Source organism: Chelonia mydas, chromosome 1 (assembly GCF_015237465.2).
Source record: "Chelonia mydas isolate rCheMyd1 chromosome 1, rCheMyd1.pri.v2, whole genome shotgun sequence".
NCBI classification, from domain to species: domain Eukaryota; kingdom Metazoa; phylum Chordata; order Testudines; family Cheloniidae; genus Chelonia; species Chelonia mydas.
The window spans coordinates 317,369,146-317,394,795 of record NC_057849.1 but is presented as its reverse complement, the minus strand read 5'-3'; the positions used below and the strand labels follow the sequence as shown (position 1 = coordinate 317,394,795).

The window sequence follows — 25,650 nt, the reverse complement described above, 5'->3', positions numbered from 1 at the left end:
AGTCACTACTTTCCAGGGTACAGTTTCTCATTCTGTAGGTATGGCTTGCATTTCCTATTCCTAGATGGACAGTATAACTTTGCATTTGGTTGTATTAAAATGCATTAAAACATTACTGTTGCTGCTTTGTTGGGTAAGATGCAACCTGTTAAAGTGGCTCGGGCTTCAAACTGGAAACAACAGATCTGCCTTTTATTCCTCAGCTCTGCCATTGACTTGCTGTGACCTTGGCCAATGTCTTGACTTCTGTGCCTTAGCTTTTCCTAGCTGTGAAATAAGATGGTAATGCTTATTCACTTTTGTAAAACTTTTTGTGTCCAAAGGATGGAGAAAACATTTTACAGTGCTAAATGCTGTTTAATGGGATTAATTGATATTTGTGTGCAAAGGAACCGTGGGCGGTTGGTTTGTTGATAATTCATATAGTCTCTTGGAAAAACCAAGGTTCTGTGCAAAACTTATTAAGAACCTGCATTGAACGGACAAAGTGAGGACTGCAAATTGATGCTGCTACTTTGTCCTTAACTGGGTACTCTTTTGTAACTGGCATGTCATCTGAAAACACAATGTAGTGCTACTTACAATGAAAGTCCACCACCTGACTCCTAGGATTAAATCTGACTGAGTTATTGTAGTGTATAAAATGTGTAAAAAAAATTAGTTGTTGAGCATCACTTTAAATTGAACCTTTAACATTACTGTCCCCAAACTATTTCTACATTGCTCTGAAGATGCAAAGCACCATGTGTATGCTACTAGTTCTGTAAAATATCTTTCAGTATTTAATATCTAAACTAGAATAGTATTAGATTTTTGGGGTTGTGTGGCATGCAACAGGGTCCCTAGTTTTAACTTTTTGCTGTTCTTCAAACTCTGGAAATAATTCCAAATTCTACATGTTAATTCAGAGAGTTTTACCAACTTACCCACTTTTCCTTTCACTTTTCTCTCTCTTTTTTTTTTTTTAACACATCCCAGAGCCCTTTGTTCCAGACACACCGTCCTTCCAGTCAGAAGTACTGGGCAGTACTTGCCTCCCTTTATAACCAAGGCCACTCTTTGGATGGCCAAGTAGTTTACCTTGAAATGACAAGTGGTATTATCTCCCAAGGGCTTGGTATGCTGCCTTGTCACTCGCTCACATGTTGTTGCCCTCGGTAATAGGAGACCAACTTAAGAACGATGTCAGTATCTAAGAAGATACACATAGAACAAGCAAGTACATTAGCTTACAGTGCAGTTTTGCAAGCCTGACCTGACACACTCTTCTTATCCTAAACCAGTTAATCAAACTGTGGTTTTCTTCATTCTCCATGGCTAGGTGCTCAAAATTAGCTGCAGACTCAAATGTCCAGATGCTCATTTTTGTACATAGTATTTTGATTGTACTGAACTTTTTGTATTTTTAACTCCTTTAGATTTATGCTTCCTAGAAAGTGTATCATATATTGAAGGTGTCCTAGACATTATGCAAAGTACATGGCAAGAAAAAATACCAGATGCCTGAACTGTGCCATTTACCATAAACCAAACCATCAAGCCAGGCAAATTACAACTACAATTACCCTCCTTGACCAACAGTGCACAATATTCACCATATTAAGATATATTTATATTAAATAAGAGGCACCGTTGTCTAATAGCTAAAGCACAGGATTGGGAATGAGGAGGCTAGGTGCTCTGGTCAGTGAGGTCAATGGCCAACATCTTATACGTCTTTTATCATTTCTTTAAATAATAGGTTAAGATCTCTGCTTTGGATGTTCGATGTGAATGAGTGAAAAATGAGACATTGGTGGAATATAGCCTTGAGTAAGTCTGTTGCCTTTTACTCCTGGGGGCATTCTGCGTCACTGTGCTTGTGCAGAATTCATGTTCCCCACAGATTTCTTTGCTTCCCTGCAGAAAAATGACTCCTGATAGGGAAGCAAAGGGAAGCCGCAAGAGTGGTCATGTGCCCCATCCCTGGCAGTGCAGGCAGGTTGGTTTGGGCAGCCAGAGCAGCCAGTAGAGACATAAATCACCGCCAGGGTGAGGGGGGATTGGGGCTGGGCAGTCGTGTGTGTGAAAGAGAGACTGTCCCTCTCGCTCGCTATTGCGGCACACTGGGCAGGGCTTTGAGGTGTTTCTGAAGAGGTAGGCGTGGGGCAGGCTCTGTTCCTTCAGGCAGAGCAGAATGTAGCAGCCTGCCTGCTTAGTGAATTGTTCCCATTGTTCTTAGTGAATTCCCCCAGGACTATAAAACAGGTGTAAAAAATTTTAACGCTCCTTTACGTTGCTAGAGTGATGTAAAGGAGCCTTATTGTAAAGGACAGTGTGGCCTTATAAATGCTTATGGTGCTTTAGTGATTAGAACTGATCTAAATGTTTGGACTGAAAAAGTTTCCTATCAAAATGTGCTCCATGAACTGTTTGCTACTGACCTTTTTTTGAGATGGTCAGTAGCTAGTATAAATTGTGAGTTTGATTCCCCAGCCCTCAGTTGCCTATGATGTAACACTAAGCATATGGCTGCATATATTTGTTGACTAATAACTAGAAGTTAAACGGGTCAACATGAGCTCCATTACTGTTAGAGAAAGGGGGTTTGGTGATTTCCTCCAATGCTCCCCAGTCCCATTCTCCATCCATTGTATTGTAGTTTAAATAGATTACCAAAATAATTGAAACCAGCTTGATTACATTGTACAGATTATAATATGCAGAATTTGCAGAATTTTAAAATATTGTGCACAGAATTTTTAATTTTGTGCAGAATTCCCCAAGGAGTAGCCCTTAAACTTGTGTATTGCTTTTAATGTAATGCATTGCCAACTACCGTTCTCATACTTCGTGACAGTGGTGTCAATATCCTCAGTATTAAACAAGCAGAAGACACATAGTTTCTGGTTTAGGGAGTTTGCAATTTGAATTTGAATGCAGACTGAAGCTGAGAGATGCTTATTGTGAAATGCTTTTATATGCACTACCCTTTAAATCCTGAGTTGGTGGGTTACTGCTTCAAACCACAGAACTTTGGTGGTGATCTGAAGCATGTGTGCCACTGTCTTCCTTCGCGCTACTCCCTTCCATTGCTGAGCCGTCACTCTCTTGGCTCTTGTGATGTTGTCATAAAATCTTAGACCTTGTCTTCACTATAAAATTTAATTGTGTTCAAATGTTAACTACCGTGATGCTTCCTACAACTCTGTATATAGGAACACTTTGTGGTCAGCATCATATCAAATAGTCCTAATTTTGTATGGGCTAGAGAGGAACTGAACTGCCTAATGTGAGAAATTAGCAGAAAACTATTCTGCTTGGGAATCTCTTTCCAGGCTTTTTCTACATATCACAAAGATGCAAGAAGGGGCATAAGCCTGATTTCTGCCTGCCTCCCTCTTCCGCTTCCTTTTTAAAGTGAGCAATTTTCCTGCATTTGGCCACACTGGCAAACCTTGCTAACTCCTTTGTATCCTGGATTACTGGTAGCTTTGCTTCCCCCTTCCTGGTTGCTCCCAGGCATTCAGGGATGTATTATGTATTTGATATTAATCCAATTTTGAAATGTACTTCTTTTTAAACTAAGAAAAAATAATCCCATGGTGGCTTCCAGAATCACATGGAATAGACTGGTGGAGTGATTGAATAGTGGGGACTGGGTTGTAGCTCTTCAAAAGCAGTGTCCTTAGAGATTTCCTGATATGGTTCTGCTGGCCAGTGAATATTTCTGCTTGGTATGGCATCCTGTTCTGTGACATTATGCAGTTTGATGTGTGGTATGCTGTGGCACAGTTCCTTAAACAGCCCTGTATTATCTCTTTTACACTGGGAGTTGAGGATCTGTCACTTGTAAGTGCTTGATGCTGACTGCATAACTGATAGCTGATGCTTAAGGGTGTGGCTTTTTCACACCCCTGTGCACTGTAGCTATGTTGACCTAAGTCTTAAGTGTAGAGTAGGCCTGAGTTTCTTCAGATGTCTTACAAATAATAACAAATGAAGTTTTGTAACAGCTTTGTAAGTGTACTAGATGATCCATATTTACAGATGAGGAAACTAGCCAATAAGATAGTTTTCAACAATGGTTTTAAACAGGTTGGATTGATTTTTAAATTAGTGATTTAAATCACCAAACAGGGAACCTTGATTTGTAAATCATAGACTTAATAATTTTCCAAAAGATAGGTTGATTCTCATTGGTTAATAACAATTCAAATATGTTGCTTTTCAACTAAATATAGCCTTTACTCTAAATTTGGGGCTTCTTTTTGCTAGCTAGGAGGATATATAGTATCTACACACACCTATATAATTGCTTAAATAACTTAATTTACATGTATTGAGATTTTTAATTTTTACATTTTTATTAGAAAATGGTGAATGATTCATTTCTTATTTACTAGATTAATATCTTGAGACTTGTGTCAAGCTCTACTAGGATTGAAATTCAAATTCAGTTAATGATCAAAAACAACTGTTTATTTTTATTTTTCTAATTAAATAAAGCTAACTTTAAAGTTGCTGGGTACATAAGGGAAATCATTTTTTTGGCATTGAAAACTGATTTACTAAACAGAGGAAGTATTATCTGTAGTTTAATATTTTGAAATGCTTGTTTCTGGTAATCATGTCCTTCCGCAGTTTAGAACTAGTAGATCTGATTCTCTTACGCTTAGTTTTTATTCATAAATTGGAAGAGGAAAACAACCTTGCCTACTTCTTAAACTTCCAGGTGACATTACTTAACTTTTGAATGAAGTAGTCATCGAACTGAACCAGGTGAATAAACTGAAATGAAGAAAATAGTCTCTCTGAACCTGCAGAAGAGGCTAGTGCTATCGAAAGCTGGGTTAGCACTTCAGCAAGTTCTGGTTCCTGTTGTCTGACTTTCTTTAAAACTTGGCAGAAAAATGTACTGTTTAAATTAAGTACAAAATATTAAATGATTTTAATAGATTATAATAAATTTAGGCCTTAACATAGGTTATCAATTTCAAATTTAATTTTATATTTATTTTTTTTAAAAGTAACCTTTGAAGTTAAAAAATCAGATTTTTTTTTTTAATCATCAATTTTTATCAATCCTGGTTTGAAGTCTTGTAAGAACAGAATCTGTTATATTACAGTTCATTAGTGTGAAATTCAAGTTCTGCATCTTTATAACTCCAATCAAGAAAACATGTACATTTAATAAAATGGTACTGTGATGGTTCTTGAGGTACCCAGGACTGAGAGTCAGGTTTCATGGAAAAACACCTGCTCAACAAGATATCTCTTCAGTGAATGGATGCACGGAAGGTCTTTCTCTTCTCTCTCACATACTGAATCAGTCTTTTGTTTCTGTTCACTAAGGGCTTGTCTACATTACCCGCTGGATCAACGGGCAGCAATCGATCCCGGGGGAGGGGGTGGGGTGTCAATTTATCACATCTAGTCTAGAAGCGATAAATCGACCGCCGAGCGCTCTCCTGTCAACTCCAGTACTCCACCAGGGCAAGAGGCGCAGGCGGAGTCAACGGGAGAGCGTCAGCCATCGACTTACTGCAATGAAGACACCACGGTAAGTAGATCTAAGTATGACGACTTCAGCTACGTTATTCACGTAGCCAAAGTTGCATAACTTAGATCGATTCCCCTCCCCCCCCCCCACCCTAGTGTAGATCAGGCCTAACAGGGTTCGCAAACTCCTTAGACTAGGAACTGTGTCTTCTGCTTCTGAGGATATTGACACCACTCAGCCACAAAGTCTGTTATAATATTTCTTGTTACCTTCAAATGGCTTTGATTGTTTACAGTTAGTTTTCCATTGACTGTTCGGGGATGGGGCAAGGGTAGGCGATTGAACCATATATTACAAAATTGGCCTGCCAGGGAGGGGTAACAACTCCCTCCCGCTTGAAAGGGTCGTTACCGACACATGATTCCCTGGATCACTCACCCAGGACCATAAGGGTATAATTTTTCAACAGTTACATTATTCCTTAAATATTATCTCCATACACACATCTTGTAATTATTAAGGGTATTGATGATAAGTTACAAGCTTTCAGTAGAGACCTTATAAGCTACTCCTTGTGGATAAATTATCATGAAACAGTGTATTAGGTGTAGTGAGTTTCAGGTCTGATATATTTCAGAGTAACAGCCGTGTTAGTATGTATTCGCAAAAAGAAAAGGAGTACTTGTGGCACCTTAGAGCCTAACCAATTTATTTGAGCATAAGCTTTCGTGAGCTACAGCTCACTTCATCGGATGCATACTGTGGAAAGTGTAGAAGATCTTTTTATACACACAAAGTATGAAAAAATACCTCCTCCCACCCCACTCTCCTGCTGGTAATAGCTTATCTAAAGTGACCACTCTCCTTACAATGTGTATGATAATCAAGGTGGGCCATTTCCAGCACAAATCCAGGGTTTAACAAGAACGTCTTGGGGGGGGAGGAAAAAACAAGGGGAAATAGGTTACCTTGCATAATGACTTAGCCACTCCCAGTCTCTATTCAAGCCTAAGTTAATTGTATCCAATTTGCAAATGAATTCCAATTCAACAGTTTCTCGCTGGAGTCTGGATTTGAAGTTTTTTTGTTGTAATATAGCAACTTTCATATCTGTAATCGTGTGACCAGAGAGATTGAAGTGTTCTCCGACTGGTTTATGAAGGTTATAATTCTTGACATCTGATTTGTGTCCATTTATTCTTTTACGTAGAGACTGTCCAGTTTGACCAATGTACATGGCAGAGGGGCATTGCTGGCACATGATGGCATAGATCACGTTGGTGGATGTGCAGGTGAACGAGCCTCTGATAGTGTGGCTGATATTATTAGGCCCTGTGATGGTGTCCCCTGAATAGATATGTGGACACAGTTGGCAACGGGCTTTGTTGCAAGGATAGGTTCCTGGGTTAGTGGTTCTGTTGTGTGGTATGTGGTTGCTGGTCAGTATTTGCTTCAGGTTGGGGGGCTGTCTGTAGGCAAGGACTGGCCTGTCTCCCAGGATTTGTGAGAGTGTTGGGTCATCCTTCAGGATAGGTTGTAGATCCTTAATAATGCGTTGGAGGGGTTTTAGTTGGGGGCTGAAGGTGATGGCTAGTGGCGTTCTGTTATTTTCTTTGTTAGGCCTGTCCTGTAGTAGGTGACTTCTGGGAACTCTTCTGGCTCTATCAATCTGTTTCTTCACTTCCGCAGGTGGGTATTGTAGTTGTAAGAATGCTTGATAGAGATCTTGTAGGTGTTTGTCTCTGTCTGAAGGGTTGGAGCAAATGCGGTTGTATCGCAGAGCTTGGCTGTAGACGATGGATCGTGTGGTGTGGTCAGGGTGAAAGCTGGAGGCATGTAGGTAGGAATAGCGGTCAGTAGGTTTCCGGTATAGGGTGGTGTTTATGTGACCATCGTTTATTAGCACTGTAGTGTCCAGGAAGTGGATCTCTTGTGTGGACTGGACCAGGCTGAGGTTGATGGTGGGATGGAAATTGTTGAAATCATGGTGGAATTCCTCAAGGGCTTCTTTTCCAGGGGTCCAGATGATGATGATGTCATCGGTATAGCGCAAGTAGAGTAAGGGCGTTAGGGGACGAGAGGGGTCTGATATAGGACTTGATCATAGAGAACAGTGAACCCTTTTGCCTGTTGGCACCAATGGACCTCTGTATTACAGGTACATTGACAGAGTACTTAAAAAGTGTAAATCATTCCTAACAGTGAAAATGTATATGCTGTGTATGTTGTGAATAAATCACTGATCTGCTTTTAAAACTTTTGGATGACATACAAAAGAACACTTTAAAACTAAATATTTTTGTTTTTAAACATTTAATTTATTTTAAAATTTAAAACAGTTCTATTAACTTGCTGAATTACTTGACTATATTTAGATCGTATTATATTAATTCAGTTACTGGATTTTATTTTTGTAGAAAATGTTTCATTTCTTTCAAAAGTACTCATGTTCTCACTTGAGTGCTGAATGTATACAGATGACACAACCATGGGCTAAGAATAAAAATTCACCTTTGCTTTACTTATAAAATGAATACTAAAAAAGCTTGCATCTGGTAAGCATTTAATACCCGGAGTAGCTCCAAGAGCTTATACCCAAAATCAATCTATAGGGTTTGTACATTGCTAGTTGTGAGTGCACATGTTGTTTTAATGAACTGTCTTGCAAAACAGAAATCTGTCTTCCTTGTAATTTAACAGACTTCTATTTCCAAAAATGGAGCATACTCACCTGCCTCTTACTATGAAAGTACGTCTGTTCCTTTGTTGTTTCACTTTGTGCAAGCTGCTGCTGCTTCAGTCTGAAACCATGCATTCTTTGATTTTCACATTCTGCAGAATTTCCAGTGCTTAGTTTATGTGGCCACTGCTGGTAAAGATGATGATAGATCACCTCCAAAAGATGCAAGAGCCTAGAGTTTTTGTCCTGCAGCATCATCTTTTGGACGCTACCCACATTCATTTAAAAATGAAACAAAATAGCCCTGCTGGATTTTTATTGCCTTTCTTGCATCAGGATTGTAGATTTTCTTCTTTCAGGATTATGTCTTGATGCTAAAGTATTCACATATATGTGAGAGAGGATTTGTACAGAATGGTAGTTGGTGCTTAGAAAATCTGTTTTTCTTAGGGCTTGTCTGTGCTACAGGGGATTACAGCACTATAGCTATGGAACTGCAGCTCTGCCTTTGTGACACCATAGTGTAGACAGACAGTACCGCAACTGAAGTAACTCCTCCTGTAGTAACTGCACCTCCCTGAGCAACAGTAGCTAGGTCAGCAGAAGAATGCTTTCATCAACCTTACTGTGTCTGCACTGGGTGTTGAGGTCGGCATAGCTGTGGCACTCAGGAATGTGGCTTTTTAACAGCCCCGAGAGCTGTAGGTATGTCAAACTAAGTTTTAAGTGTAGACCAGGACAAAGATTGTTGCTTGTGTGCATATTGGATTTTCTTTTGTTTTAATTGGCCATGTGTCAAATTAAAAGGAAAGGGGCGTTATTTGAAATGCACCTTCAGCCAGCGGGAGGGAAGTGAAATGATCGTCATGTTGCAGCAAATATAGAATCTTTCTAGGCAAGCACACTGAGCAAACCTGTTTGAGGGAGATGATGTATGTTTGATCAGCTGTTATTGATTCATTTTCAGTAATTCTAATGCTGAATAAGAGCGTTGCTGAGTTGTTGGCTTCAAATGCTTACACGTTTTTTCACACAGCTCTTTGTTTACTGTCTTTTAGGTAAATTGAAGTATTTAAATGACACTTCAGGGAGAAGCTTCCTTCTGAGTTGTCAATGTTTTTTTCTCTCCCCACCCCCCTCCCCATCCCCTCCCCATCCTTTTTCATAGGCTGGTCCAGGGACCATCAACATGGCATCAGGAGTCCAGGATTTTAACAGAACAGAGTCTGATAGATTAAATGAGATCAAAGGTCACCTGGAAATCGCCTTACTGGAAAAACACTTTTTACGTAAGTAATAAAGAATGCTCTTGAATAAGAAATGTCCGAGCTTATTGAAATATGGCTTGGCGTGCATGGAGAGTAGGAAAATATGGAAAACCTGTTTGGCAGTGGCTGAGGTTTTTTGGTGCATGCCGTCTGTCTTTGGGTTTGATGCAAGATGTGTACCACATATAAGGTGGTCTTCAGAAAAGTGACAAGGTGTATTTTTTTTTTTTTTTTTTTTTTTAAAAAAAAAAAAGCCTCATCAGAATAATTCAGAATGGCGGTAGGTTTTTGAAAAAATCTATTTATAAATTTGTAGGAAAAGGGAAAAAATAAGTGTTTCTTTCAAATATTTTATGTACTATATGCAGTTGGTAAATGTTTCATACATATTGACATCTGAGGGTAGCTCTAAAATAACAATGTGCTATTTTTTTCCCTTATCCTAGTAGCTTAATTATGAGAAGGGGGAAAAGTTTTTTTTTTTTTTAAATAAGTCAAATTAAGCATTTCCTTAGCAAGTGCTCTGCTTTGCCAGACACATCTTAAAATATGTATGTTTTTCTCTTTTAATTATATGGAAACTGTTACTAAATATAAAACGTTGGTGGTCCGTAAAATAGCAACTAAATGAAATATAGGCATGAAAGAATTCCCATTCATACCCAGAAGTTACGGTATTGTGGAATAGAAAAGCTATAGGAATCTGACTGCACTTCTATGTTAGTAACATTGGAGTTCAAATTTGCCAGGTAGTTACATTAAGACAAACATTAAGGATAGGAGTGAAAGGCAAAAAATTCTCTTTTTAGCTGATATTAAGAAAATCTCTTCTTCTGACTGATCATAAAATTTGGTGCTCATGTATTGTCAAAGTTGGTGTTCTCGCTCAATTGCTTCCCTACAAGAGGCAATTTTAATGTACTTTTTTAAAACTTCAAAATATTAAGTTTCAAAGAAAAATTCATAAAATCCCATGACCTGTCCCTGACTTTTACTAAAAATATCCATGATAAAATGGGAAGGGACTGCCCAGCCACCCCGCAGCTGCCAGCTCTGGGGCCCCCACCACCCATGGGGACTCAGCTCCAGGGTCCCTCTGCCTCCAGCAGCACAGGGGAACTGCAGGGTCCCCCTCCCCAGTAGCGGGGAGCTATGGGAACCCCCCTGCTGCCACTGCAGTGGGGAACTGTGGGGGTGCCCCGGCTCTCCCCACTGTGGCAGCCGGGGAGCTGCGGAGGTCCCCCTGCTCCCCACCCCACAGTGGCGGCCAGGGATCTGCGGGGAACCCTGCTGCCTGCAATGGCCTGGGAGCTTGGAGGCTCGCTGCCTCAGGCAGCGGGGGTACCTTACAGCTCCGTGCCACTGTGGGAGGTGGTGGGACCCTGCAGCTCCCAGCCACTGGGGCTGAAGTCAGAGGTCTTTGGAAGTCATGGATTCCATGACTTCCATGACCTTCGTGACAAAATCATAGCCTTACTCATGAAATCCAGATCAATTTTCCCCCGCTCCTTGTAAGAAACCCCTTGTCGTATTGTCAAAGCAGCAGCCTTGCTTATGCTGCAGTGACAGAATCTTGTCCTGACTGAGGTTGGGTAGCAGCCAAATATGGATACAAAAAGGGGATTTGTAGTGAAGAAATCACCAAAATTTTACATCTTAAAATACATTTCTAGCCTGATTATTCTAATCTGGCTGCTGATCTATTGTACCAGACCAGAATTTATTTTCCTGATATGGTTCCTTTCTCCTTTCCATTCCCTGCCCCCCTTGCTCATGCTCTCTAGCTTGAACAAATGCTAAGTGTGGTGGTGTTTTTTTTTATAGATTATGGTATCAGCCCAGATAATGGTGAGCATCCTGTGGTTCTAGCAGTGTTTGGTTGCCTCCAGGGGGAGATACATGCTGAATAGAAGAATATGATTGAAACGTGAAGTCTGTTTACTTTATCCTTGGAGGATAGATTTCAAAATGGAGGACGAGAGTGGGGCTGTCAAAAGTAAAATATAGAAAACAGTAAAGGGAGGCTTGTCATGCAGCTGTCTGCAAAATACATCTTGTATAAAGAGGGAATTTGATATTTTGAAAAGTAGGATAAATGGATGCTCTCTTCACCAATATTTCTTAAGAGTCATTTATGTATAAACAAAAAGTGCTCTTCTATTACATCTCATTCCCATTTTCCCCAAGGAACCCTACAAGAAACTAGTCAGCTAATAATGACAAGACGGGAGGATGATTGGGGGATAGTTCATGAATAAACAAAAGGCAGCCCCATGGAACTACCAATATGTGTGCCAACTGTCAGCCTTTGAACCCTCTGTTTGTATCTTTTCCCTTCCTCCCCTTCATTACCTTTCTCCTTCCAGATTGTAAGCTAGTGTATTCTGGGCGCTACTGCATGCTGAATAATCATTCTGTTTGAACATAGAGAATTTATGGGTCAGTGTTCCCTCTAAGCCAGACAGCCGCCAAGAGTCAATCAAGTGCCGAGCACTTGATTAGCAGAGCTGTGCACATCCAGCAACTGCATTCAGATGCCCCTTCCCCTGCCCCTCTGCAGCCACGTTGCTCTTGCCCTCTTCCTTGAAGCCCCTGGCTAGCTGCTTCCGGGACCCTCCTGCTTGCTGAGCAGAGCGGGAGGGGGTGCTGATGTCAGGGTGTCTCTCTCCCCCCGCCCAGGTACCCCATCTCTGCAGAGGAAGGAAGGACAAGGCTTGGGAGTTAGATGTGGCTGCTGCTGCTGAGGTCTGAATGAGCCTTCAGACTGGTGAGTGCCTGTCTGCTTAAAGACAGGTTTCAGAGTAACAGCCGTGTTAGTCTGTATTCACAAAAAGAAAAGGACTACTTGTGGCACCTTAGAGACTAACCAATTTATTTTGAGCATAAGCTTTTGTGAGCAACAGCTCACTTCATCGGATGCATAAAGTGGAAAGTACAGTGAGCAGATTTTATATATACACACAGACCATGAAAAAATATACATTGTAAGGAGAGTGATCACTTAAGATGAGCTATTACCAGCAGGAGAGTGGGGTGGGGGAAGAGAAAACCTTTTGAAGTGATAATCAAGGTGGGCCATTTCCAGCACATTTCCAGGAGTTAACAAGAACGTCTGAGGAACAGTGGGGAGGGGGGAGGAATAAACAAGGGGAAATAAGAAAAGGAGTACTTGTGGCACCTTAGAGACTAACCAATTTATTTGAGCATAAGCTTTCGTGAGCTACAGCTCACTTCATCGGATTCATCGGATAAATTGGTTAGTCTCTAAGGTGCCACAAGTACTCCTTTTCTGTCTGCTTAAAGAGACAGCGCATGGTCTTTCATATGCTTCCCCAGCAGCTAGCTCGCTCTCTCTCTCTCTGGGTCTCACACACGCCTCTGTAATTTTATTCTTTCAAAGTGCTGTTATTTTAGTTTTTCGACTGGTCTATGCATTTCATAATTTTATTTCTTTTTTTAATTCTTTGAGTAGTGAGTTCTAAAATGCCTAACCTGTCCTGGCTGGAGTAATTATCCCAATGGTAACTTTTTAAAAATATATATTACATCTTGGTGTTTTGTTTCTACTGGTGGTATACATCTGCACATTACGCCAATATTGGTGCACATGGATGAAAAAAATTAGAGGAAACATTGTAAAGGGCCATATTTTTTTGCGCATTTCCATTCCATGTAGGTTAGTGGAGGATGCACATATGGTGCAAGTGGAGCAGAATTTTGACCTGTTGTGTTAAATTTTTGACTTTTACATCTCCATGGCAATGAATTTGATGTCTCAAATACAGGACTGGCTTAGATAACAGACCAAACAAAAAAGCTGTGTTGTGAAAGAGAAATATCTTAGAACGTCTTTACAGTTAGCAAAGAAGTGTTGGTGTCCATTTTTTGTTAATATATGTACGTATGACTTTTTCTTCCAGTTAGCACCAACGAGGGTCTCTTTCAGAAACAATTTTTGTTTCCTGACTGATTGTAGGTGGAAAAAGCAGGTTTAATGGCAATTGTGGTCTTGGTTTCCTTATGGGTATATTTTACTGGTTTTTATTTGTGATCAAAGGCTAAGACTAATGCGGGACACTTTTTCTTTTTGAAATATTAAATGCAGAAAAGACTGGGTGTGTGGAGGGAGTGAAGCAGTGGAGAGGATGATAGAAGTCTAAGTTAGTCCATCTGAGTGGCTTAGGGTAGTACCAGGGTATATCTGGGTTACCTTGATGCACTCAGAACTTGCTCTACGCCAGTTTCTTGTTCACTTATTCTTAAATAGTAATACATAATTGGGTGACTTGTATAAATTAGTGCATTTATAATTAGTACACTTACTGTGGTAGGTTTGCTAATACATCCTATTTTGATGCTTAGGCAGTTTTTTCTTTAAGGTTGTATGTTGCCCTTAGATATCTGATATCTGTATGTGTTACATTTTAGCAAAGCGCCAACTGTGTCACCACAACATGATACTAAACTAATGCTCCTATGCTGTGTATGTACTAGAAAAGGGTCCAAAGCAGCTTGGAGAATCATACTATATTTTCTCTCTCATATGGTTAGTTAACACATTTCTGTCTTGTCAGCAAGAAAACACGGGGCTGAGGTTAGGTCAGTTAGCCTTTGGAATGTCTCTAAACCTCAGTTTTAATTAACTACTTCCTCAATGCAAAACAACAAGCTTCAGGCAAAGATAATCTTGAGAATTATTGAGTAATGGCAAGGAACCATAAATCTTCACTTTTTAGATCCCAAATTAAGTTCATTGCATAAGGAGGAGGCAGTACCTATTTATTGATGTATATATCAGGTTTATAGAAAAGGTACATACAATAAAGCACAGAAATGTTCCTTTGGATAGTAAATGTTTTTATTCATTGTCACTAGAACCGAGATGCTAAAATTGTGGATCTGATGAAATATGGCCTTCAGTGGCTCTGTTTTTAATGTTAGTTGCACAATATATCCATCCAGTTCACCAAAGCTGCAAGTTTGAATAACCACAAAGAGATGGAAGGCAAATGGTGTGTGCCCGCCTATAGTTGTTTTTGCTTAATTTAGCAAATGTCCTGGAATTAAACTTGAAGCCTAAAGAGATTTTGTAAAAGCTTTGAAAATGTCTTTAAATTGTTAGCATGGCCAAATAATATTTTGTTATAAGAACATGAGTCATGGCATCAGCTGGGGCTAAGGGAAAAACTGTGTCTCCCTTTTATATAGGAGATACAGTATATATTTATATATTATAGTGTACGAGTGTTCAGACAAACCTGAATTTCTCCTTTTGGTAGATGAAGGAAATGCAGTGGATGTAACATTTGATATTATGTCTTTCAAGTTCTTAGTTTAAAAAATTAACTGTTGGCTTGAATAGGAACTCTGTTTATTAAAAGGATAGAAACTCTGTCCTGTGGCTGAGAAGACTAAACAAAGGTGAGCTGGCAATGTATCAAATTGGATGGATAGTTCTAGAGGGGTACTACAAGGACTGGTGAACAGACTGCTCTGAACTTATGAATATAATGACCTTAAAAGGTAAGAAAATGGCATGTTAATTGAATTTGCAGTTGATTCTAAAGTTGGAATTGTGAACACTCTTCAAGACCAAAGAAAATGATACAGAAGGACCATATCAGAAACATGGACAACAAATAACAAAATGAGATGCTATTTGGAAAAATGGAAGCTAAATTATGAGATGTTTCTGCTCAATATATCTTGTGAGGAAGAAACTTGGGAAGCAATAATAGTGAAAAGAGACCACGGTGTTGGCAAATTCACCACATGTTAAACATGTTCAGCAAAACAGTTCTGGGCTGTATGTGCAAATATATTACCTAATACAGTAGGAGGGTAACTGACTTTCTCTCTACTCAGCTTTGGTCTGACCATACTGGGAATATTGTGCCTACTTGTGTGCACTACATTAAAAGAGTGAGAAGCTGAAGCAAATTCAGAGTAGATCAACAAAAATTATCAATGAACTAGTGTGGTTAAATTACAAGGAAAGCTTAAGAGTGAAAGAAGTAGAGCTTGGCTAAGCAGTGATTTGGTAGAGAGACATAGCCTACAAATAATTTGAGGGTGTGAAGAGCGAGGATTTGGAGGAATAGTTTAGGGTGGTACACAAGGCTGTAACTAGTCATAGAAGGAAGAAATTGAGGGGCAGGTAAACTTTAGGCTGAATATCAGGAAGAATTTGTAAAAAATGAAAGGCTGTGAGCTGCTTTACTTGGTTCTTTTGCATTTAAAAGCCTTATTTTATCTACTGTGACACTTTCTTAGTATAAAGAACAGGAGTACTTCTGGCACCTTTAGAGACTAACAAATTTATTAGAGCATAAGCTTTCGTGGGCTACAGCCCACTTCTTCTGATGCATAGAATGGAACATATAGTAAGAGATAGATATAGATACAGATATAGATAAGTTGGAAGTTACCATACAAACTGTGAGAGGCTAATTAGTTAAGATGAGCTATTATCAGCAGGAGGAAAAAAAACATTCTGTAGTGATAATCAAGATGGCCCATTTAGACAGTTGACAAGAAGGTGTGAGGATACTTAACTTAAGGAAATAGATTCAATATGTGTAATGACCCAGGCACTCCCAGTCTCTATTCAAACCCAAGTTAATGGTATCTAGTTTGCATATTAATTCAAGCTCAGCAGTTTCTTGCTGGAGTCTGTTTTTGAAGCTTTTCTGTTGCAAAACTGCCACCCTTAAAATCTTTTACTGAGTGGCCAGAGAGGTTGAAGTGTTCTCCTACTGGTTTTTGAATGTTATGATTCCTGATGTCAGATTTGTGTCCACTTATTCTTTTGAGACTGTCCAGTTTGGCCAATGTACATGGCAGAGGGGCATTGCTGGCACATGATAGCATATATCACATTGGAAGATGTGCAAGTGAACGAGCCCCTGATGGCGTGGCTAATGTGATTAGGTCCTATGATGGTGTCACTTGAATAAATATGTGGACAGAGTTGGCATCGGGCTTTGTTGCAAGGATAGGTTCCTGGGTTAGTGGTTGTGTTGTGTGGTGTGTGGTTGCTGGTGAGTATTTGCTTCAGGTTGGGGGGCTGTCTGTAAGCGAGGACTGGCCGGTCTTCCAAGGTCTGTGAGAGTGAGGGATCATTTTTCAGGATATTTCACATTTGGGGACAATATATACCTTCAAGTCAGCGGCACTGCCTTGGGTACCCGCATGGCCCCACAGTATGCTCACATTTTTATGGCTGACTTAGAACAACGCTTCCTTAGCTCTCGTCCCCTAACGTCCCTACTCTACTTGCGCTACATTGATGACATCTTCATCATCTGGACCCATGGAAAAGAAGCCCTTGAGGAATTCCACCATTATTTCAACAATTTCCATCCCACCATCAACCTCAGCCTAGACCAATCCACATAAGCAGTCCATTTCCTGGACACTGTGCTAATAAGCTAATAAACACCACCCTATACCGGAAACCTACTGACCGCTATACTTACCTATATGCCTCCAGCTTCCATCCAGGTCACACCACACGATCCATTGTCTACAGCCAAGCTCTAAGATACAACTGCATTTGTTCCAGCCCCTCAGACAGAGACTAACACCTACAAGATCTCTATCAAGCGTTCTTAAAACTACAATACCCAGCTGCTCAAGTGAAAAAACAGATTAACAGAGCCAGAAGAGTTCCCAGAAGTCACCTACTACAGGACAGGCCCAACAAAGAAAATAACAGACCGCCACTAGCTGTCACCTTCAGCCCCCAACTAAAATCTCTCCAGCGCATCATCAAAGATTTACAACCTATCCTGAAAAATGATCCCTCACTCTCCCAGATCTTGGGAGACAGACCATTCCTCGCTTACAGACAGCCCTGCAACCTGAAGCAAATACTCACCAGCAACACAACCACTAACCCAGGAACCTATCCTTGCAACAAAGCCCGATGCCAACTCTGTCCACATATTTATTCAAGTGACACCATCACAGGACCTAATCACATTAGCCACGCCATCAGGGGCTCGTTCACCTGCACATCTACCAATGTGATATATGCCATCATGTGCCAGCAATGCCCCTCTGCTGTGTACAATGGCCAAACCGGACAGTCTCAAAAGAATAAATGGACACAAATCGGACATCAGGAATCATAACATTCAAAAACCAGTAGGAATACACTTCAACCTCTCTGGCCACTCAGTAAAAGATTTAAGGGTGGCAGTTTTGCAACAGAAAAGCTTCAAAAACAGACTCCAGCAAGAAACTGCTGAGCTTGAATTAATATGCAAACTAGATACCATTAACTTGGGTTTGAATAGAGACTGGGAGTGCCTGGGTCATTACACATATTGAATCTATTTCCTTAAGTTAAGTATCCTCACACCTTCTTGTCAGCTGTCTAAATGGGCCATTCTGATTTTCACTACAAAAGTTTTTTTTTCCTCCTGCTGATAATAGCTCATCTTAACTAATTAGCCTCTCACAGTTTGTATGGTAACTTCCAACTTATCTGTATGTGTATCTATATCTATCTGTCTCTTACTATATGTTCCATTCTATGCATCCGATGAAGTGGGCTGTAGCCCACGAAAGCTTATGCTCTAATAAATTTGTTAGTCTCTAAGGTGCCACAAGTACTCCTGTTCTTTTTGCAGATACAGACTAACACGGCTGCTACTCTGAAACCTTTCTTAGTGTAATTATTTTAATAGATTTGCAGATTACTCAGTCTCTCATCAGGTGTCCAGATGTGATCCTCAACTCTGATACACTGATTATCATGAATATCAAGCCCAGAAAATTAGTTATTTTAGTAGATGCTTCATTTTGGTTTACTCTTTTAACCTCTTATCTCATAGAATTTACATCCCCCTCAGATCTTGGCTTTGGGCATCATTCAGATAATTAATATAATACATATTCTCTAAGTGGCTTACTCCTGGCCAGGGTGGATTGATTTAAATCAGCAAGCAGGAAACCTTGATTTAAGTTGTAGACTTTAGGAAAATAACTAGTATAAATACAATGCACAATTAAAGAAAGGTTAATTCTCATTTGTTGGTAACTATCATAAATATAAAGGGAAGGGTAAACACCTTTAAAATCCCTCCTGGCCAGAGGAAAAATCCTCTCACCTGTAAAGGGTTAAGAAGCTAGGATAACCTCGCTGGCACCTGACCACAATGACCAATGAGGAGACAAGATACTTTCAAAGCTGGAGGGGGAGAGGAGGAAACAAAGGGTCTGGGTCTGTCTGTGTGATGCTTTGGCCGGGGACAGAACAGGAATGGAGTCTTAGAACTTAGTAAGTAATCCAGCTAGATATGCGTTAGATGCTGGTTTCTTTAAATGGCTGAGAAAATACGCTGTGCTGAATGGAATGTATATTCCTGTTTTTGTGTCTTTTTGTAACTTAAGGTTTTGCCTAGAGGGATTCTCTATGTTTTGAATCTAATTACCCTGTAAGGTATTTACCATCCTGATTTTACAGAAGTGATTCTTTTTACTTTTTCTTCTTTTAAAATTCTCTTTTTCATTGTTCTTAAGATCCAAGCGTTTGGGTCTGTGGTCACCTATGCAAATTGGTGAGGATTTTTATCAAACCTTCCCCGGAAAAAAAGGGGGTAAGATTTGGGAGGATTCTGGGGGGGAAGGACATTTCCAAACGAACTCTTTCTCAGTAACCAGTGTTAGATATTTGGTGGCAGTGGAAGTCCAAGGGCAAAGGGTAAAATAGTTTGTACCTTGGGGAAGTTTTAACCTAAGCTGGTAAAAGTAAGCTTGGGAGGTTTTCATGCAGGTCCCCACATCTGTACCCTAGCGTTCAGAGTGGGGAAGGAACCTTGACAGCAACCATTAAGATGTTTTGATTTACAACTTAATATAGCCTTTACACTAGATTTGGTGGTGCTTTTTGCTACCAAAGAGGGTACACTATATGTGTACACATTTAAATAATCATTTAGTTTACATTTGTTCAGATTTTTTACATTTTTTGCGTTAGAAAATGGTGAATTTATATATTAATGACTAGAGATTAGTTTTGTGCTTGTGACATGTCAAGCTTTACCTGTGAGATGGTGGTTTTATAGGTATGTTAAGTGACTTGCACAGAGAAATACAGAGAATCAGTGTTGGAAATGGAAGTCTCCCATCTAATAAGGGCCCAGATCCTCCCATTCCACAGTAGGTGATTCTGGGTGAGGAACTCTGCATGTGGGTCTCCTTCTGGAGCTACCCTCAAAACTTTCCATAACAGGAATAGAGTTTGCTCCCAGTAGTGTTTATGTGCCCCCCAGCCCCTTCAGAAAAGGCCATGGCGCCTGCCTCCAAACTTGGTGGATCTCCAGGGATTGATTAAAAACAATGATAAAAGCACTGGGCTCTGAAAGACAAATTGGGATATTTCTGGTTTTTAAGGAAATGTGGGTTATGTGAGATATATTTTTTTTATATAAGGATTTTCATTAGGAGTTAATTATGAATATTATTCAACAAATGAGGAGTATGGAGGCTGCTCATACTGATCTTAGAGGGGCTATTACAGAGTGTGCTGTTAAATATGTTAAAAAAAAAAAAAAACTTAGCCAAATGTTAAGAGCTCGTGGAAAAACTACAGGTAGCACTAAGTTCTGGTTTCCATTATATAGCCACCTTTTTGCACATACTTACCGTATTTTTGTCATATTCTCCTGTTTGTGTAGGCGTTTCCCATGCTTGGTTTCAGATTAGAGTTGACTTTAACTTTTTTGGTTTTGTGTTTTTGTTTTTACAAGTCTGAGCAAAAGTAATTTTGGCCATTTCAGAGTTACAGAACAGTGAGGGAGATAATTTCCACTTTTTTAAAAAAAATACTTTTTTGCTTTCCAGTTCAATCTTCAAACTTTTGTATGCAGCTTTCCTCCACAAGGGAGTCCTTGAGAAGTTGGGGGAAGTGGAGTAAATTAATGTTGCGAATGATTAAAGAATCACTTTGATCATCCTTGCTGGAGATCAGTGATATGCTGTCTGGAGTGGTTCACGACCATGAGTGTCTACTTAGGGCAGACTGTCAAAAGCAGGGCAAAAACCCCAAACTGGTGGTATGTGCTATAATTAGATTTCACCAAACCAGTAACAAATGTGAACTCCCAAAGTACTGCAATAGTCTTCTAATGGAGTCTGAGGCAGTCTCCTTAGACACTCCAGTCTATCTTGCCACCCAGGCAACCTGGACTATGTGATAGATGGTCAGTTCCTCCAAAAATCACAAAATATTCAGGTTACATACAGTCCCAAGAGACCAGTCACTCAACCAGGTCGATTTGCATCCCAGATCTCACACCAAAGACAGCACTGGTTGTCCATTCTGTAGTAAACTAACTAAAGAGTTATTAAGAAAAAAGAATGTGAGCTATTGAGGGTAAAGTGGGTAAAATATATGTGCAGGCAAGTCACAGTCTATAATTTCAAAAGGTAGCAGAGATGTAGTGTTTTTCAGGGCTACCCAGAATACCTGGGGAATCTCCACCTCCTTGTTCAGTTCTCTGCCCTATTAGAATCTAAACAGCCAACAGAGGAAGAATTTTTCCTTGTGACCATATTTATATCTTCTCTCAGAAAACAAATTGACAGCACCAGTTTCCATTCAGGTCCCTTCTTCATGGAGCCAGGGAGGAATGCACTTAATTAAGTCTTTGATCCTTGATCTCGCACAGTGGCTCATTTGCGTTTAATGAACAGGATTTAACATGTTGTTAGGGACCATCATTTGCATTATACAAGGCTTTTTCCCTGTCTGAGTTACATAGCAAATGCTTGCTATCACTTTATAACATGGGGTATAGTTGAGTGAGAACAATACGTTCAACATCCTACAAGCATTTTATAAAACACTACACATACTCTTATCAACTTATTATCAAAATAAATACTAGATGTTGCTAACACACAGAGAAGCAAGACTGGTTTCCAGCTATGCATTTGTACGTTTTCAGTGAGGCCTGAGGCCCTGGCAAGAACTGGCACCTGGTCTGCCACTGTCACAATCAGCTAAGACATTTAGGCTATGGCTACACTACAGTGCAGATGCTCTCAGCTGACGGGAGAGAGTTCTCCCGTCAACTTAATTACTCCAGCCTCTGTAAGCGGCGGTAGCTATGTTAGCAATAGACAATCTCTCACCAATATAGCACTGTCCACACCAGTATTTAAGTCTGTGTAACTTACATTGCTGGGGGGGGGCTTATTCACACCCCAGAGCGACATAACTTATATCGACATAAGCTGTAGTGTGTACAGAGCCCTCCATGCCCTGTGTGACATTGCTAAAGGGCTGGACAAGCTTCTTATTCTCCCTCTCCATCTGTACTAACCCAGATTTGCCTCACTGCCTGGACAGTTCACTTGAAGAAAACTCTTTCTCACTGAAACTCTTAAGCACAAGAAATAAAATACAATAAAAAAGCATTAACAGCAACAGAAAATTTTGTAGTTCCTGCAGTTCTAAATAGGTTCAGCAATTTATTTATTGTATTAACTGTAGCACCTAGGAGCAATAGTCAGGAATCAGGACCCCTTTTGCTAGGTACTGTAGAAACACAGAACAAAAAGACTATCCCTGCCCCATGGAGCTAACATTTTTTTGCTGCATTTGATAAATGTCTGGAACTTTACAACCATTAATTAAAAACCTTGCTGGTTTGTAATGTGTCCCTGGCAGGCAAGATAGAAACGTATCTGTTCTTTCCCTCACCCCCACACATTACATTTACTTTAGTAAGGTTTGCATGTCTAAAACTATTTAGGATATCTTAAATGTTAGTAGGCAGCTTTTTTCTTTTAAAGGTGATCTGTAAGGAAAACTAGCTGGTCTTGTGCCTTTTTGGTTTTTGCCTTTCACATGCTGTAACTGTGTTTGTGGTATATAGGCCATATATATAAGTAAAGCATGACTGTAATGCAAGGCCTATAGGCTGAGGCCTGTAAGATTTCAGCTTAGCCCCACAAGGCTTCAGGATGCTTGACGTAAGGGGGGTGACACTATAATTAACCACATAACTATCAATTCATTCAATTTAATCTCTTTAACAAAAAACCCACCTTTTCTCCTTCTCCTTTTTTAATTTTAGAAATAGGTTTTGTCTACCCTGGAGAACTCTATGGCATTTGAATATCTAGTGAAAATATGATGTTACAAGACAGTCAAACCTGAGCAATTGAGAGGGAAGGGGATTTTAGTCACTGTTTAATGTGTCATCCTTGCACATGCTCTGGGAGAAAGGGTTGTCTTCCTTACAGATTAAATGCCCCTTGCTCCCGAGACGTCCATGTCTTCCAGCAATTCTAGGAAGGCTAGGTATAGCATTCTTGATATTTCTAAGGTAAAAATCATTAGGGAAATTTCTCTTTGAAGAAAAACTGCTCAGGGCTCCTTTGTGGCACCATATTGAAGTGCACCAGATCCCCACCCCCCAGAGAAACTTTAACCCAATCAACAAAGAATGCTTTTGAGGTCACTTTCCTCAAAATAAATAAATTTAAAAAACTAAGGAAATTAAATACTTAACTATTCGATGTACCATTAATGTTTCAAATTTAAACACAAGTCAGAATGAGATGTTAAGGTTTTCACAGTGGCACAGTTCAGCCACACTCTGTGTGAATACACGTGGGAAGTTCCCACATCAAATTGTGCACATAGCAAGCCTCTTATCACTGCATGAGTTTATCAGTTCCTCTCCTTTACCTTGCATAATGACAGGTTTCAGAGTAGTAGCCGTGTTAGTCTGTATTCGCAAAAAGAAAAGGAGTACTTGTGGCACCTTAGAGACTAACACATTTATTTGAGCATAAGCTTTCGTGAGCTACAGCTCACTGGGAGCTGTAGCTCACGAAAGCTTATGCTCAAATAAATGTGTTAGTCTCTAAGGTGCCACAAGTACTCCTTTTCTTTCTCCTTTACCTGTGCCCCTACCCATTTTTTGTTTTCATTCACTTGTGTCTCCAATTAGCTCTAAGATCTTGGGGACAGGGACTGTTCGTTTTTCCTGTGTGTTTGTACAGTACTTAACACAGGGATCCTGATTGTGGCCCCTGGGTCCTGCAGTACTACAGCTTTATACTGGAGCTTGATATGCATGGGGAGCCAGTGAAATTCACTTGATAATGGGAGTGCTGTAGTCTTGCTGCTTTGTGTCTGTACCCAGGGCAGAGAGCAGGGAACAGTGCTTGCAAGTGAAAACAGGGGAGAGCTTGGATAGATGGGGAGGGTTGAAGAGGGGGAGACCTGCCCAATTGCGTGCGTACATCAAAGCCTGAATTTTCATCCTGAAATGCATACGTGGAATTGGGGAAAGCAGAGTTTTTCTCTGAGGCTTTTAAAAAAATGATTGGTTTAAAAATGATCATGTCTTCAGGGGGGTCTGTTTTGTGATTTCTGAAGTGTGAATATGTGTTCTCCCTTGTATGCCTAACTATAGCTCTGATCATGCAAATAGTTACTCACTTGACTAACTTTACTGTGGAAATAATCCCATTGAGTTAACTCATATAGGTCTACTCACATAAATAAAGTCTATCACGTGGGTACTTTTGTGGAATTGGAGCTTGTGTGCAATATAAAATTGCTTGACTGTCTAGGAAGTGAATGAAATCTTATCCCACTCCTTATATTTCTTTTCCTTGTTTCCGTTCAGTTTCTATGATACGTCGCTATAGTGCTGGCTGCATTGTGAGTTCTGACTTTTGAAGTGAAATTGTCTAAAATCCTATTGTCAGAAAATCTGCTTGCCAGCACTTCAGCGAGCAGCATTTTAGGGAGCACCACTTTGCTGCTAGCTCACTGAACACAACAACAGTGCTGTGGTAGTTAGCGAAATAGAACAATGAATCTTGAACAAGCCTGTGTCAGCTAGAGAGTCAGGTGATAATTGTGTCCAAAAGAAGTCACTGTATCTAGGCTTTAGGCTGTACTAGAAAAAAAGCACCTATTCTCTTTCCAGTGGACAGGTACATTGACAAAGTGAGTGGGCTTTTCAGACAGCCCTGGCTTGTAGTTAGAGAGCATTGCTCCCCCGCTGCTAGGTCCTGCTGATTCACACTTACCTTCTCCATCAGGTCTTAGACTGAGCTAGTAAGCTGCCAATTTTCAGGAGTGCTCCCAGCAAGCCTTTAGGCATGGCAGCCAGGAAAGGCTGAGAAGTGGGTCCTCTTCTCTTCCCTCGCCCCAATGCACCAGTGTAGGGAGGAATCATGCACTGGCAGCAGGATGGGATCAGATATTGTCCTCTAACAAAACCAGGGAAGATATTGCTGATATTTCTAAGGTAAAAAACACCCAGAAACTAAAACAAAAAACAAGGTCTGAGGGAAGGGTACCTTTTTGGTGCCCTTATACATCATAAAGAAGAAGAAAGGGGAGCAAACCAGTTTTCTTACCCAAAAAAACCCAATCATCACCCCCCACACACCTCTCACACCCTTTGCTGTTCACCTTTAGTGTTTTTCTTCTCTTTTTTTGTATGATTCATATAGTAAACCCACATTCTAGTTTTTATCGCTGCTCTGTGATACTGAGCAGAGCACTGAAATCATTCTTGAAAGAGTTAACACTTCAGCTACAGTGAATAGATCCATTAAATAAAATAATAGTTCTGAAAAGCATCTGTCAACTATTTCATAGCTGTGAAAACACTATTTGTAATCATAGTTTTTAAACATTGCAGCTAGGTGTTTTGTAGCAGTTGTTGTCAGTTGGCAAGTGTGTGTGTTCTCGCCATGTGCTGTCCCGGCTCTGCACAGATAGCCAATCCAGCAGACCTCGATAGTATTATCCAGAAGGACCATAGACTTGGTTCAGTGGTGAAGGTGCTCGGCCAGGTTTATTGTCCTCAGGACACAGTACTGGCTTCCCGGATCAATGTCTACAGCTACACTAACACATGAGTGCCCAGTGGCAAGGACTCAGCTGAGTCAGCGGCAGGACTTTCCACTGCTCCCTATGCTGGACAAAGGGTTACGGTGAGGTTCCCTGAAATTTATAGGCTGAGACAACTGACATACCACCTTACGTGTTTCATGACATCTGCTTGTTACCTCCCCTTGTACCTTGCTCCAGATGTCTCAGGCAAAACATCCCTATTCATCACTTCTGTCAAATCCTCTTACCTTATGTTAGGTCAGGATGTACAGTGTCTAATCTTTTGGAGTGTATTCACGTACATATTGTGATAGACCCAGGCCAGTTGGGTACAACAGAG

At 40.3% G+C, this 25,650-nt stretch overlaps 1 protein-coding gene across 2 annotated transcripts in view; it reads left to right on the top strand.

Moving 5' to 3' along the window:
* The window catches only part of GRAMD4 (GRAM domain containing 4), a 137,657-nt gene that overhangs the window by 44,139 nt on the left and 67,868 nt on the right, over positions 1 to 25,650 (top strand). For both annotated transcript variants that reach the window (XM_037889087.2, XM_037889086.2), the window contains exon 3: positions 9,331 to 9,451. In XM_037889087.2, the coding sequence (XP_037745015.1) occupies positions 9,331 to 9,451 (121 nt within the window). The remainder of the gene's footprint in view (positions 1 to 9,330; positions 9,452 to 25,650) is intronic.